At 47.7% G+C, this 16,177-nt stretch overlaps 1 protein-coding gene across 1 annotated transcript; it reads right to left on the bottom strand.

Moving 5' to 3' along the window:
* Nucleotides 1-3,409: 3,409 nt before the first annotated feature.
* On the bottom strand, nt 3,410-15,909 carry Mtnr1b (melatonin receptor 1B). The gene is made up of 2 exons (XM_076925917.1): nt 15,661-15,909; nt 3,410-4,597 (listed from the first exon to the last, which is right to left on the bottom strand). The coding sequence occupies exons 1-2, from the start codon at nt 15,881-15,883 to the stop codon at nt 3,726-3,728; spliced, it is 1,095 nt and encodes a 364-aa protein (XP_076782032.1). The 5' UTR covers nt 15,884-15,909; the 3' UTR covers nt 3,410-3,725.
* Between the last annotated feature and the right edge of the window lie 268 nt (nt 15,910-16,177).

Raw genomic sequence — 16,177 nt, 5'->3', positions numbered from 1 at the left:
GGCTAGATCTACATATATGAGATCTGAAGCTATAAAATTCCTAAAAAATAATGTGTGTAAGAGATGAGGGAGTTTCACTGGTATGAACAATCATTCCTCTGACATGATATAAAACGTACAAACAACAAAAACAAAATAGATAAGGATGATATAAAACAGAAAATTATTTGCAGACCAAGGGAAACAAAGTGAGCATATAAGCCATGGAGCTCGAACAGTGCTCTGTAAACCACTCATCTCAGAAGGGGTTAATATCTGTCAACAGGAAAAAAACAAAACAAAACAAAACAAAACAAAACAAAACAAAAAAAACTCCAGGGAGGCCTGTAGGTCAATGAGTGCAACACCACCACTGGACAAGGGGACTAAGCTCTGGTGTTCTGGCGCACAGTGAGGTGACAATAAGCAATAATAACTGATGCCTATATATCAAAATAGGATAAAGAATTCTGAATGGTTTTAACACAAAGAAATGAGATTTTGAGTGATGGTTATGTTTGCTAATTACCCTGATCATTAAAGAATATATGTAACATATATGTAAAATTATTACTTCTCAAAAGTAAGCTGGCATCTAATTTTAAAGAAAACTCCCACAAGTCAACTGCCGAACCAAAACCAAAACCAAAACCAAAACCAAAACCAAAACCAAAACCAAAACCAAACCAAGACACCCTAAAATTTAAAGAGAGAGAGAGAGACAGAGAGAGAGAGAGAGAGAGAGAGAGAGAGAGAGAGAGAGAGAGAGAGAGAACCTTTATTTCATTTGGCTTAGCAGCTATTATGAAACACCACAGAATTGTGCCTTAAAAAAAACCACAGAAGTTAGTTTCTCAGAGTGGCAGCTTCTGAGGAGTCCATGATCCAGCCCCGGCAGTTTGGCATCTGGTGAACCTGAGTTCTCACCCGTAGATGAGCTGTGGAGGCACAGAAGGCTCTCAGAGGCTGGAGTATCAGTGCTTCTGCTGGACTAAAATCATATGGCCACTTTGACACACAGCATGACGGACCCCAAAACACTAAGAATGGAACGAACACTTGAAATTCATCTAAGTACCTAGTGGTATCAGAACATTTGGATACAACAGCTCCATTTCCACATCTGGGCCATTTTGAGCATTACCACCACAGACATGGGAATGCACATAAATCAGTGAGATCTTGACTTCAGCTCCTTTGGCTAAACTCTTAGAACCTCCATAGATGGGTTACAATGGCAGTTTGATGAGTGTGAATGTAGGTTATTCCTCCTTACATAGGAAGGAAGTCTCACTATAATACAAAGGAACATAGAGGACATTGTCTCATGTGAAAGAGTCCTGTCACAGAAGGGCACAGGCTGTATGAACCAGTGTAAGAGGATTCCAAAGAAATTACTCCCTAAAGCCAGAAGTAAGTTCACAGGGAGAAGGCCAGCCTTGGTCACATACCAAATACAAGGCCAGCATGCACGATATGAGGATATGAGATCCTGTCTTAACCGCCCCCCGCACCCCCCACGAACAATTTAACCAGTTTCCACTTTGAACAATTTAAACTGTTCTGATCTTAGCTCATTTTTTCTTGTATATGACTGGCTATAATTGGTTAAGGAAAAATCTATGTCCCAAATGTGTCTCTGACCGGGAGTGTGTGTGTGTGTGTGTCATGATCCACGGTGGCCAGAGTGCTGGATAACCACCTATGTTAACCAGTCAGAAGTCTGCACCTGAACTTGAGGTTCCTTGAAGGCTGAGGGTTTCCTAGAGAGGAAACTTCTCAAAACGGAGGCATCCCAAGGAAGGTCACAGGAGGAAGATGGCTGGGAAGCACTTTTGTACAGACTGTTGAGTCCATCGAGCAGACCGCGAGTCACCTATGCACTGTTTGAAGAGAACTGTCTGTGTTTAAACTCAAGGTCAGTGCCCTGAGACCATTCCACGGAGCATGAACACTGCTTGATGCTATGGCTCTCCCCACTTTCCTTTGTTCTCTGGGATACTGGTTCATCCCCCAAAACCTAAGGACACAAGAAAGGGTCTTGGTTATTACACTTATATGCCAGGACCTGGAGGACCAGTGACAGCGATAGGCTAAGAAAACGAAGGGATGCCGGATTTCTTCTGCCTGTATTTACTGAGCACACACATACAGTTACAGTTAGCACTAAGAGACAGAGATGATCGGAGGGGTAGGGTTAGCTTGTTGATAAGTTGATAAGTGATGACTCCCTCTTTTCCAAAGCTGGGGTCACAGGAAACCCCTATGTTTGATCTGGAGAGAAGAAGTAGAGGACAGAGCCACACCTGCCTAAGCAGGTCAGCCTCAACCTCCTCCGAGAACCTAGCAAGCAGATGCAGTGCAAGGAGCCTGAGAACTCTGGCGTCTCTGAGGGCTCTGTCAGACTGAGCTGTGAACTTCGGAGCTACCTAACTGGGAATATCTGCCCTCAGTCTCTAATGGTGCCGCCCATGTTCCCAGTCATCCCCCTGGTGGATCTCTAATATCAGACTTCCACACCGGAAACATGTAGTGTCCAGGGAATCCATATTTTAAAGGAATGTCCAGGTAACTAGGTCACTAAGCTTTCAGCCCAGCTTGGATTTCTCCCACCGCAAGGCAGTGATATTGTAACTAATGCTAAGCTGGCAGCAACCAGGGCCCCTGGGTCTGCCTCCAGGGAAGCCCTGTGGCTAGCTGAGGTAAGTGTCCTGTCTCCCTGTGGATCACATGCATGTAAGGTACTTAATCTAACTCACCTCGGTCACTTTTTCCATGGTCTACGGAGGCAGATTCTCACACAGACATCTGAAATTAGCAGTTTTTTGAACTCAGCCAGTCAGTTCAGTACTTTGGGTTTCAGTTTCTTAACCACACAAACACATAATAGTATCTATTCCAAGAATTTTGAGAGAATTAGATATGATAACATGTATCAAGTATTTAGCACAGTGATTAGTGCAATGAAAACACCTTCAAACTTTTGCTGATACCAGTCTGTCAACAGACTGACCTCCCACAGGTCAGGCATCATGGTTCTCCCGCTGGACCACACTCACCAAGCATATTCAGTATCTGAAGAAAACAGTGCAATGTGCATGTGTGTTATTGGTGTGTTGTGTATGTATATGGTGTATGTTTTGTGTGTATGTGGTGTAAGTATTTTGTGTGTATGTTTCTTATATATATGAGTGTGGTGTATATCTGGTATATATGTATGTGGTTTACATATGTGTGGCGTTATGTACGCTGTATATATGTGGTATATGGTGTGATATACACATGGTATGTGTATGATGTATATCTTGTATAAGTGATATGCATTTGATGTATATATTGTAGTGTGTATTGATACAATATATGGTGTGGTACATTCATGATGTGTAGGAAAAGTTGATGAAAGTCCCCGGAAGTCACTCACCTTCAATATTGCAGATTTTGATCTTTTAGCCCGGGTAATCAAAAGAGATCTCTTTCCCCTGGCTCTTCAAGGAAGGGGCAACATTAGTACCAGGTCAAGGTGGCAGGAAAAAATGTCTTCTCATGTGTAGGGCTTGACTTCTGCCGCAGCCAATTGGAATCCAGTGCCCAATCTGCCACTAAGAGTGTCTGCAGGTTTGCACTGGTGGTCACTTGAATTCCCCAGTTGTGGGATGCAGTGTGAGCAGGTGGCTGCACAGCACTGACAGCAACTCCACTCGGCTCATTTCGCAGCCTTGCTGCTAGGTCCACTGAGCTGATGCAGGCTAGAGAGCACCTTCCTGGACAGGCATAGTAGCCTCGGCAGCAGGTGGCGTTGGGCCCTGCAACTCCTCAGTAAGGCAGCGTTTGGAAGCCTCATGGAAGCAGCGCCCAGTGTTCCAGAGCGCCGAGAAGATCCTCTTGTACTCCCTGCGGAAGTTCTGGTTCAGAAGCCCGTAAACAACGGCATTAAGGCAGCTGTTGAAGTAAGCTAGGAAGTAACTGGTGACAAAGAGCCCTTCTGGGACCTGGAGAGCCATTGCCTCTGGGTTGATGGCCACTGCCAGGCCAATGCAGTTGAGGGGGGCCCAGCATACGGCGAAAACCACAAACACTACGAACATGGTTAGGAAACTGCGTAGGTCACCGCGTCTCAGACGCAGCTTCCTTTCAGCCTTGGCCTTCCTTCGGGCCTGGAGCACCAGTATCCAGATTCTCAGATAGCAGAAGGACACCACAGCGATTGGAAGGAGGAAGTGGATGGCCACCACAGCCGCCGTGTACTGGGTGCTGGCTGTCTGGATGAAGGTGCAAGAATAGATGCGTGGGTCATACTCTAAAGACCCCACAAAGAAATTGGGCACCAAGGCCACCAGAGTGAGGAGCCAGACGAGGCTTATGTAGACCGGAGCATGCCAGTGACTGCAGACCCGGTGGTAGGTTGCACTGTGACAGATGCACCAGTAGCGGTTGATGGCGATGGCCGTGATGTTGAAGACAGAGCCAATGACACTCAGGCCCATCACAAAGGCGCTGGCCTTGCAGTGGGCCTCCCCAAGGGCCCAGCCATCATGGATAATGGCCACAAGGATCAGTGGGTAAGGGTACAAGGCTACCACCAGGTCCGCCAAGGCCAGACTCACCACAAACAAATTACCTGAAGCAGGAAACACAGATCAGTAGTCAGTAGGGGCCTCACATCTCCCGATCATTCCTTTGGGTGACGAGGGCCATAGCTCAGTGGGTAAAATGGTTGCAACTCAAGCATGAGGACCGGAGTTTCATAGAACCCACACTTAAAAAAAAAAAAAAAAAGTCAGGCATAGAGATAATTCTTAAAATTCCAGGGAAAGATAGGCAGATCCCTGGGCTCACCCACTAGCCCGTCTAGCCTAATCAGTGAGTTCCACATTAATAAGAGATCCTGTCCAGCAAGAGCAGGCTGTGAGAAGAGACTGAGGGAACAGCCACGCAATGACTGCCCTTACTTGAGACCCATCCCATGTGAAAGAGCCAACCCTGACACTATTAATAATAATACTCTGCTATGTTTGCAGACAGGACCAGACCATAACTGTCTCCTGAGAGGCTTAATCCATCAGCAGACAGAGGCAGATGCAGAGACCCACAGCCAAGATCAGGCAGAGCTCGGGAGTCTTGTGTAAGAGTGGGGAATAGAAGTGAACAAGTATGAGAGGTCAAGGATACCACAAGAAGACCCACAGAGTCATATAACCTGGGACCATGGGAGTTCACAGAGACCGTGACACCAACCAGGAAGCATGTAGGAGCTGTATCTACAACCCCTACACAACTGTAGCAAATGTGCAGCTTGGTCTTCATGTGGTTCCACTAATGAGTGGAGTGGGGTCTGCCTCTGCCTCTGCCTCTGCCTCTGCCTCTGCCTCTGCCTCTGCCTCTGCCTCTGCCTCTGCCTCTGCCTCTGCCTCTGCCTCTGCCTCTGCCTCTGCCTCTGCCTCTGCCTCTCTGCCTCTGCCTCTGCCTCTGCCTCTGCCTCTGCCTCTCTGCCTCTGCCTCTGCCTCTGCCTCTGCCTCTGCCTCTGCCTCTGCCTCTGCCTCTGCCTCTGCCTCTGCCTCTGCCTCTGCCTCTGCCTCTGCCTCTGCCTCTGCCTCTGCCTCTGCCTCTGCCTCTGCCTCTGCCTCTGCCTCTGCCTCTGCCTCTGCCTCTGCCTCTCTGCCTCTGCCTCTGCCTCTGCCTCTGCCTCTCTGCCTCTGCCTCTGCCTCTCTGCCTCTGCCTCTGCCTCTCTGCCTCTGCCTCTGCCTCTGCCTCTGCCTCTGCCTCTGCCTCTGCCTCTGCCTCTGCCTCTGCCTCTGCCTCTGCCTCTGCCTCTGCCTCTGCCTCTGCCTCTGCCTCTGCCTCTGCCGTCTCTGTCTTCATCTCTGTTCCCTGTCATTGGATCCCCTTTCCCCCTATGTGGACTGCCTGGCTGGGCCTTATGAAGATAGGATGTGCCTAAACCTGTTGGAACTAGATACCCCAGGGTGGGGTGTTGCCCAAGGAGGGACTCTCCTTCTCTTAGGAGAAGAGTTGGGGGACAATGGGGGAGTAAGGGTGGGACTGGAAACAGGGGAGGCAGGGGCTTGTTATCAGGATGTAAAGTGAATAAAAAAATAATTTAAATACGTTTAAATAAACAAGCAAGCAAACAAACCAAGAAAGAAAGAAAGGAAGGAAGGAAGGAAGGAAAGAAAGAAAGAAGAGAAAGAATGAAAGAAAGCAGGCTGAGCCATGGGGAGCAAGCCAGACAGCAGCATTTCTCCATGGCTTCTGCTGTAGCTCCTGACTCCAGATTTCTACCTTCAGTTTCTGCTTTGATGTCCCTTCATAAAGAACTGTGATCAGAACATGGGATCTAAAATAAACCCTTTTCTGCCCATGTTGCTTTTGGTTATAGCGTTTTATCACAGCAGAAGAAACCCTAACACAGAGACCCAACTGTTCTCCTCTTGTCTCAAAGCACTGGAAAAACAGGGTGGTGGCAATTCCCCCTTTGCCTACACATTTCCTGGCTCTCTGAGCTATCTCCTCTGAATGGACACCTTCTCAGTGTCATCAACCCAACCAGCCAGAGCCCCAGGAAGCTGTATAGTCATCCAGGAACCTAGCTTGAAGGTCAGCCTCTGCTCCTCCAGCTTTGCTGTCTGAGAACATCAGGGCACTGTGAGCAAAGCACCAGGAACCCGAGGGGTTTCAACATGAAGCTGAGGGCATGAGTAGTTCCCTTCCCTAATACAACGCCCCGCCCCCCCAAGCCCTGTGTCTTCTGAGCATTTGCTGTATGCTCAAAAGACCAAAAGGCAGCAGGCTGGCCATGGGAGGGATTTCTCAGTGGCTGTGTGACAAAATGCATCCTGCTTGTTGTTGGCCAGAGGGATGCAGTGTGAAGGTAGAATGAATTCATAGGAGGAACTTCAAGTTGGCTAGGATGCAGATACTTCAACCTGCCTCCAAATTGGTCCCCATTCTATACCTCCATCTCCCATCTGCCCTCATCCTACAGAGGGCCCAGCTAGGGTCTGGTCCAGAGCATTAGTGAAGGAAGAGGACAGACTGAGGTCTTAAAAAATGGGTGGCTAGAGCCACACAGTCAGAAATTCATTTGTCAGACCTTCACAAGAAGCAGACTCCAATTGCATGTGTTAAAGCACAGGGCTGGGAAAGGGCTGGCTCCAGCCTGCTCTGGTCCCCACACACATGCTCTGGTCCCCACAATCTATCAGAAGCCTGAGTTGTAGGGACTGTGGAAGCACTTATTTTCACCTCAAAACTCTAAGTCAGGCCAGGTCAGAATGGAGAGAAAAGAAGCCCCATGATACTATAGAAGTTCTCAGGACCTCAGCGGCTACACTGGCATCAGTGCCAGGGCAGGATTCAAGAGGGCCAGGGGTGTGACAGGATGGTACAGGGTGAATTCTGGCAAGGAGCATGGTGTGAGAGGGAGCATGGTGCTAGGGTTTTAGGATCACACAGTGAAGATGTCTAGGAATGATGTATCCTACATAGGCTGCTGGGGAGAGGGGGGCAGGCGTTCATCTTACTCTGTTATTTAAGGGCTTTGCTTATTTTGTGGGCTAAAACTCCCATGTCCTTTCCAATTGTTACTACAGGGTAAGAAACGCACAACTGAGGGCTGGTGTGACATGTTGGGGGAAGTCTGGTTGGTGTCTTTGAGATTTCTTCTCAGTCTTGGTGGTTATGTCCACTGTCAGCAGCCCCTGGCTTTCTGGTTACAACATTTCCATGGACAACGAGACCAATTTAGAATCTCCTCACAGACAGACACATCGCTAGGTGTGTCTTGAGGGTGTGTCTAGATTAGGGTGACTGAGCAGGGAAGACACACCCTGAACATGGGTGGCACTGTCCCCTCAGCTTGGATCTTAGACTGAATAGGAGAGAAGGCAGTATTCACCACTCTCCACGTCCCGGCTGTGACTACAGTGTGATTGTCTGTCATGGCTTTGCCACTGTGCCTTCTCCACCATGATGAACTCTGCTCTCAAACAGTCAGTGAGTCAAACCTTTTCTTCCCCAGGTTGCCAGTGTCTGGTGTTTTGTTCCAGCAATTAGAAAAACTGCTGATGCGTTGGCTCAAACTGTACTGAGTTCCCAGAAAGCAGGGACCCTATTTCTTGACTTCAGCTTAGGATCACAACTAAGTTCTGTTCTGGGATTTTAAGGCTCCTTTAGAAGATTGGAGGAGGTGCTGGAGGTTGAAGCAGCCCGAGATATATTTAGTTCTACTAATTTCTAGTCATAGGCATTTAGACAATTATTGAACTTTCTCTGTGACCTCTTCATCAATCCTCCACCCTTCTACTGGAGATCACCCCACACACTAGGTGTTGTTTTTGTAAAGACCATTTTCTTTCACCAACATAGGAAGGTTGGTTGCTACAGGTCCTGACGGGTTCAGGATGGACAGCAAATGCTCTTGGCATGTACAAACATGAGCAGAAAACGTCAAAACTGGCTGGAAGCTGGTGCCAGCTCTACCAGCTGTTTCCCTGGGAAAGCTAAGGCAAGCACTGCTGTGTTAATGTGGCTTGTCCCCTAATAATGCCCCAGAGGCTGCAAACAGCTTGTAAATAGTGAGCAGAACGCATTAGCTCCACGTGGAAAGTGATCCAATTACTCTCTCCTATTAAGCCTGCTGTTCCTAAAAGGTTGAAATCCACCAATCCCTGCTGGAGAGTCATCTGCCCAGTGGTCCTACTGTCTTCTAGCTTTCTTGGCACGAATCCCAATTAGGTGACTACAGATCTTATGGTGTCGCCCATCTGTGAGATGCTGAGATGCTGGTGTCGCTCTGGATGAGATTCAGGAGGAGACCCCTGCTACATCAATTTCCTCCCCACACAGGTGAGAAATCAATCAGCCAGCACGTGGCTCTGCTCCTCACCTTGTGCAATGGCTTGTCATGAACGTTTATATACAAGTCTTGGAGTGACTCATTCTGTCAGACAAGGTATGCCAGTGGGAAAGGGCTGCCACAACAGGATTGTATTCTTTGAAGTAGAACCCCTCCACTATTCACAGACATAGCACATGCCCCACTACAGTACTTTCTTATTCTGTCTCCTTTCCAGGAATTCTGTATTTGAGGAGGAGCTCAGTGCTATGTTGTCTAGTCTTCACCAGATAGAGCTCTGAAAGGCAAAACAACTTCCATTCCTCGCCTCTTGTTCACCTCCTGAAATCTGAAGAGTTTACCTGTGTTTAAAATGACCTTTGGCAATGAGCTTCAAGCCAGTCATTTATTTGACAGGTACCCATTAGAATCTCCTCATAGCAGTTCTGACTGTGCTAGGGGCTTAGGATGGGTGGTGAGCAACCCAAGGGCATCCATTCCCTCACAGAGAAGACAGCCAATGAACAAAATCACGGGACAGTGAGAGACGTCCACGATGGCTATGCTTGCGAGGTTAACCACCCTCAGATTAGTCTCCCTCCATTATTTATCTAAATAGACTGCACATTATGCTCTCTCTCATATATAGAAAGGGTATGACATGCTCAGAGAAAGACCTGTCATGATGTACCAACACAGAAGAACATTGGCCAAGGTAGTCCATGCCAGAGCAAGGAGGTTGGAAGGGTAGAAGTTCCTAAGTCAGACAAGAAAAAGGGATAGTTCCTGTCAGGCAGAATGTTTTTCAAAAGCCCTTCAACAAGATTTCCTCCATCCAAGAATGGCAGTGCACCTCAAATAGGATCTTACCATGGAAGGTCATTAGCCATAGTGATGCCAACGTGACTTGCACGAAGCATTCTAATAACATTTTGGGTGTAAGCAGTTTTGAAAAGATTGAACAAATACTTTATTAATAAGTTGGTTGTTGGGCCTTGGACTAGGTAACTCCATTTAACCTGCCACCTTCAGTCACGTAGCACACAGGTAGAGGGCGTGATTAACAAGTCTCCACCTCCAGAGATTAAAATATTAATGAGTTATCTAAAGGACGGGGTGTAGCTAATTAAGTTATTCCCTCCCCTTTTCCCCCTTCCTATAAAAGTCAGGCTCCCCTGGCTTTTGTGGGGCACGTGCGCCATCTACACCCATTCACCATGCCATGAACAATAAAAGCTTTGGGAAACTCCACGTGTTGCCTGGGCCTGCCAGGTTCCCAGCCTATGGAACCTGGAACCGCAGCCGCCACCGCCAGCCCGCCGGGACCACGCCGCCGTGGGACCCTGCCGCTGAACTCCCTTCCCCCGTGAGTTTTTTTTCCCCCACAGTTGGTTTCTTTACAAGTACAAAGCAATGGATGAATTTAAGGTAATCTCTTAATTGCATTCTCAAATTCCTGGAGGGCAGAAATTGTTTTCTTTCAAAGTCCTATTATTTCTGAAAAACCCTTGAGGTGTCAAGATGACTCCTAGAAAGGCTGAGGCAAAACTGTTTTTGCTTTGGTTAAATGAATTAATAGCATATTGGAAAACACCAAAAAATGATATTTCTAAACCTTAAAGAGAGAAGATATATTTGAGAGTGTATGAAGCATGTGTTTGCAAGAATAGCGGATAGGGTGTCGGTGAATGTTCTCCCACAATTGCTTGAAGCAATGGATCACATTACTAAAGGGGTTGAATGATGGGTTCAGATTACTTTCCTTTTATTTACTGCCCATGAAATGGAGCCATCCACAGATGGATCTTCCCCTCTCAATTAGCCTAATCAAGAAACTCCCTCATGGGTCTGCCCAGAGGTTTGTCTCTTCGATTCTCCCTAGTTGACAATGTTAACCATCTCAATCATGCCAACTATTATTTGTGAATGTTGTTCTTGTCTTATTATCAGTTGTATTGAAAGGACCGAGCATTTGGCTCATGGGTTGAAATAAGATTCCCCATGAGGTAAGACATGAGGTAGAGAACCATGTGCCAGGTCTTGATGGGGGTGTATTCGAACATGTGAAGTTAGGTGATTTAATCCTCCTGGGAACTTCACAGGGTTCCCTTACATAATGAGTATTGCTGCCTGTTCTTGCCTGCAATAGTCCTGATAGCTAAAGATAATAAAGAAGGTATAAATCTCCCCAAGCATTTGCTTCCTAACTTTTACCTGTTTAGCTACTTCCATTTTACACTGTGAGTTGCAGATGCCACAATCATGGCAGATGATGTCCTGCAGGACTTAGTGTCTAAATATGGAAGCCACTGCTTTGGGAATGAAGGCAGTTAGAAGAAGCTCTATGTCCCCAGGAAGTTGAGAACTCTGCAGAGAGAACTAGTGAGGACTAAGAGTTCTCTTTACACAGCTAAAGACACAATTATAGATTCTGAAAAAAGCATTAACTTTTTCTCACAGAAAAGACAATAAGGTGCTCACATTTGAGATGTGAAGTTGGAGATCTCATACATATGAGGGAGGGAGGCGAGGGCAGCCTGGTTTGTTCTTCAGCTGATGTCAAACACCTAATGCCCTGTCTGCCAGCTCAGCAACTGACATCAAGTGGCATCTTGGTAAGTGGCTGGTGGCAGGTTGAATCCTGATTGGAGTGAGTTTCCTCTTTCTCTGTACTCCTGGGGGCAGGGGCCAAAAACCTACTAATTATTTCCTTCTGGGCCTTCAAAGTCCTTTGTACATGGCCACCCACATTATTCTGGTATCATGTGCTATATGCTCCCTTATAGGGAAGGGATGTGGCATGGCAACCTTCTCTGCACAGTACCAGTGGGGAAGGATAGCCACCTGTACCTCCTAGGAAGGTCCTGGATCTGGACAAAGAATGAAGAGTACCACTGGGCCCTGAGAGAAGTAGTGGTGTGGAAGACTTAGGAAATTGTCAGCCAGTGAGGCCCTTCTGCTTTACTAACAACAAAATACTTTAGACATGGCAGAGTCCACTCACTAGCAACACTTTTTAAATGGCCTGTTTACCACACTTGAGCTCAAAACTCTGTTGTCGGATCATGGCTCCTGACTGATTACTAGGAACTCAAGGTGGATGCTGACAAAGAAAGGGGTGAGGAACATTGCTGTGGGTTCCTAAAGGTTGTTTGAAAGGAGGTAATGATGGGATGCGCAGAGGGCGGTGTCATTCCCTAGGCTTTTGTGTTGGTAACTGTATGGTGGTGGTGGTGGTGGTAGCAAGAACCTCATGTTTATAGGTTGTGTGTGTGTGTGTGTGTGTGTGTGTGTGTGTGTGTGTAGACAAAAGCTTGACATCAGGGTCCTTGATTGCTTTTCACTTTCCATATTGAGGTAAGGTAACTTGCTGAACTTGGAGTTCATTGATTCAGCTAGTCTGGCTAACTAGCTTGCTTCAAGGATCCTGCCTCTGCTCCCAGAGTGCTGGTATTATAGGTAAGCCACCACGCCCACCCAGCATTTATGTGGATGCTAGAGATACAAACTCTGTTCCTCTCACATTTGCACACCAAGCACCTTAAGCATGGAGCCATCTACCCTAGCCTTTGAGATAGCTTATGGTGGTTCAAGACAGAGTATCGAGGAGGCACTGAGAGGCAACAGTAAGCAAGTTTTAGAGACTGTGGTGAAGCTGAGACTGCCTAAGGATTCTAGCCATCTAGGAGCTAGAGCAGGCAGGCCTTTGTGACTAGTTCAGATGTGGGCACATGACAGCACGAGGCATATTTTGAGCTTTTAGTGCCCCCGGGAAGCATAATGTGAGGTGACGAGGCACTGTAGGCAAGTCTCTGGCTTATAGAAAGGATGGCACATACCTGACTGTTCTCAGTGGTCAGTTCCCTGAATCTACCCCCTTGTCCTCAATAGCCCCCACCCGTGCTATCAGATCCCACAATGGGGCTGGTCTTGTGACAGTCAGTAAGGAGTCCTCATGTCTCCTGGGAAGCATGCTGGAACCTCAGGTGGGCTATGCATCTTGGTTAACGGAAATAAATGTTCTTTATATGCATAGTCATAATTTTATGATGGTAGATATTGACTGTCAACTCGACAAGATCTAGAATTACCCAGGAGAGAAACCTCTGGGCATGTCTGCAGGACACAGATGTTTTCCGATTGAGTTAACTGATGTGGGAAGGCCCACTTTAAATGTGGGCAGCACCAATCTACGGAGTGATTCCTAGACCAAATACAGAAAGACATCTGAGCAGAGACCCAGTATTCACCTCTTTCTGGTTCCTGACTGTGGAGACAATGTGCCCACCTGCCTCAGACTCCTGCTGCTATGCATCCCCAGCACGGCGAACTGTATCCTCAAAATGAGCCAAAGCAAACCTTTCCTTCCCTGTGTTGCTCTTTTTCATGATTTTTTCCACAGCAGTGGAGACATAACTAATACAGCATTGACAGACTGAGGGAACAGAGGAGTGCAAAACGTCTGAGGGGAGTTGTTCTTGAGGTAAAGATAGCATCTTCAGTTTAAAAATGACTAATAAGGAGTGTATAGGTGCTGACTTTTGAAATGGATGCAGGTTTTCAGAACATTTTGAAATATCACTTTACCATGGTCATTTAGTTTATGACAATACTACATTGAAAATATGATTGTCATCAATAAAGCCAACAGTCATTAGAAAAAGGGTTGGGCATATAACACATAGTGAGTACTTGCCTATTATGGATGTGATTTTTTGGCCCATTCCTCACATCTGAAGAAGAAGAAGAAGAAGAAGAAGAAGAAGAAGGAGGAGGAGGAGGAGGAGGAGGAGGAGGAGGAGGAGGAGGGAGAGGAGGAGGAGGAGGAGGAGGAGGAGGAGGGAGAGAAGGAGGAGGAGGAGGAGGAGGGAGAGGAGGAGGAGGAGGGAGAGGAGGGGGAGGAGGAGGAGGGAGAGGAGGGGGAGGAGGAGGAGGAGAAGAAGAAGAAGAGGAGGAGGGGGAGGAGGAGGAAGAGGAGGGGAGCAGGAGAAAGAAGAAGAGGAAGGAAGGAAGGAAGGAAAGAAAGAAAGAAAAGCAAGTAAGCAAGTGCAAACAAGCAAGCAAGCAAGCAAGCACTCATTAACCTGCATGACTGTGCAAGCTGCCGGCGGGGCAGGAGTAAATGCTCCTGGATAGCATGTTTATTTGTTTCTCTAGTGCTGGGCACTAGTGCACGGGCAGCAGGGAATGGGAGGAATAGGGTGAAGCACCAGCATCCCGCATTCTCCCCAGACCTGGCTGCACACTCAGGTCCGGAAGGCTTCTTGGGGATGGTGGTTAACACAGAGTTGAATGGTCCTGTGTGGGATGGAAAAGGGGCAGGATTCTGACCTTCCTCAGGCAAGAAGCAGCGGTGACCACTTCTTCAACCATCTCTCTCTCATGGCAGACAACCTAAGGGCTGAACAGTCTTCTCTGGGTGCCTGGCATGTCCAGGAGCAAAGTATGAGGACCTGGAAGGCTAGGTACCCTGATCCACAGGGACAAAGCCTGGGCAGCTGAACACCTGCCTCCCTGTGCAGGAAGTGATTGTTTGAGGCTGCAATGTTATGGCAGTGTGGTGTGTGGTGTGTGTGTGTGTGTGTGTGTGTGTGTGTGTGTGTGTGTGTGTGTATGCTTGATGTATATATATCAAGCATAGTTTTTTTCTTAACAATAACTAACTTTTTGCTATTACAGGTTTATTTTCCAAAGCTACAATGATGTCTTGCACAGTTATTCCAGGAAACATGAGTCCTAGTGACTGGGGCCTGTGTGAGGCTTGTGCTAGAGTGATGCTAGGTTTCCCACAGGATGACTAAAACCACACACTTTGCTCCTGGATTCTTTTATAGATAGAAATTCTCGGCACTCTCTTTCCCCAAGACATTTATATAATTTGGTAAGAATGGCTTTTGCCAAGAGCCTGGCATCTTAGAAAGGCAGCTTAAAGCTTCCCCGTTGTTTGTTTTCACACCAGTGACCCCAACATGCAAGATAAGAATCACAAAGTTAACCAGTGTGTCACTGAGGTCCCCCTCAGGATCACCTGGTCATACCTCGCAGTACCCCGTCAGGAGGTGAGCTTACATACCTCTGCTTCTGGTTTTGTTCTGCTGCAGGGAAAAGTTGAAATGGGAATAGATTGGAAAGGAAAAAGCATGTGAAGGCTTGCCACATAATATAGCCAGATCATTGCTTAAGTTCTCACAGCAGGTGCCACAATTTCCTTGTCTTCATTCAGAAAAGCTGACACTGATGGAAGCCGCGCCTGCCACGTCTAAGTTACACTCTTCCTTGGGATTGGATCTTTTAGTGACTAGATGTGTTTTTGATACAGAGCTTGGCAGAATGCTTGCATTCATCCATTGCTCGCGGCCGTACAGTGCCCAGTCTCTTCCATCTAGGGCTTTTAAATTACCTAGTATATAAAGTCAGTTTGGCAGGTAGGGAGAGGGCAGTCTATCATGGGACGGGAGCTTAAATGGCCAAAGGGGGCTCCATCTAGTAGAAACAGTTGAAATGCCGTGGGTAGCCTCAGTGTGTATGAAACTCTACAGCACTCATATTCTGCCACAAGAAAAGCGTAGCTCAATTCACATTGATTTTAGTGTGTCAAGTGTGTCCTGGGCAGCTAGAGGCCAGTTCCAGGCTAACTTAGCATAGGAAACCAGAACTTCCCCTAACTTCTTCAAAGAACCAAAGTCTGGGATTGGATAAATGAATGGAAAGAGACACCTGCTACTGAGGCTACAACAGGAACGCGTGGGTGCCTGGTGTATGTGGAGGTGTTAAGGATCTAAGTTCAGGGTTCCAACCAGTGGCAGGGCATGATGGGATCCCAGCCTCAAAGAAGCTGACACTCACCTGCGTTCCGCAGCTTGCGGTTCCTGAGCACTGAGAGGATGACAAGCAGGTTCCCCACGAAGTCCACAGCTGTGGTGACAACGACTACTGTAGATAGCATGGGAGCCACCCAGGGTGCCCGGGGAGTCCCAGTGGGCCCCGCTACCGCTGACCCGGACCAACTAGGGCGCGCTGCCAGCCCGCTGGCCTCGCAGCAGTTGGCGACGGAGCTGTTCTCAGGCATCAGGACGCTGCCGCCTGGGATAGATGCACAAGGTGCACACTGCTTGGGGAGCTCCCACTGTCCCCTCCCCGCCCAGTGAATGCTAAGAAGAGGCTGTGGGGGAGGGACCTAGAGGAGACAATTAATTGAACGTGGGCAGAGGGGCGGAGAGAAATAAAAGATCCAGACACAGACGGGGCTCAGGTGTTGGAGGGAGGCACGAGTCCCTCAGTGGCACGTTCAGGAACAGCGCTGCAGCGGCTCTGCCCTGCTGCCAGAGATCAGTCAGTGTTTGCCCCATCTTAGGTTGCCTAC

Source organism: Arvicanthis niloticus, chromosome 27, assembly GCF_011762505.2.
Source record: "Arvicanthis niloticus isolate mArvNil1 chromosome 27, mArvNil1.pat.X, whole genome shotgun sequence".
In the NCBI taxonomy this organism is placed as follows: domain Eukaryota; kingdom Metazoa; phylum Chordata; class Mammalia; order Rodentia; family Muridae; genus Arvicanthis; species Arvicanthis niloticus.
The sequence above is the reverse complement of the archived record's forward strand: the minus strand, read 5'-3'. Positions and strand labels throughout refer to the sequence as shown.

Excerpts from the sequence above, each read along its gene's own strand:
- Mtnr1b (XM_076925917.1), bottom strand. The coding sequence starts at position 15,883 with ATGCCTGAGAACAGCTCCGTCGCCAACTGCTGCGAGGCCAGCGGGCTG. Across the intron at positions 4,598-15,660 it reads CCGCAAGCTGCGGAACGCAG|GTAATTTGTTTGTGGTGAGT; the intron begins GTGAGTGTCAGC and ends TTCCTGCTTCAG.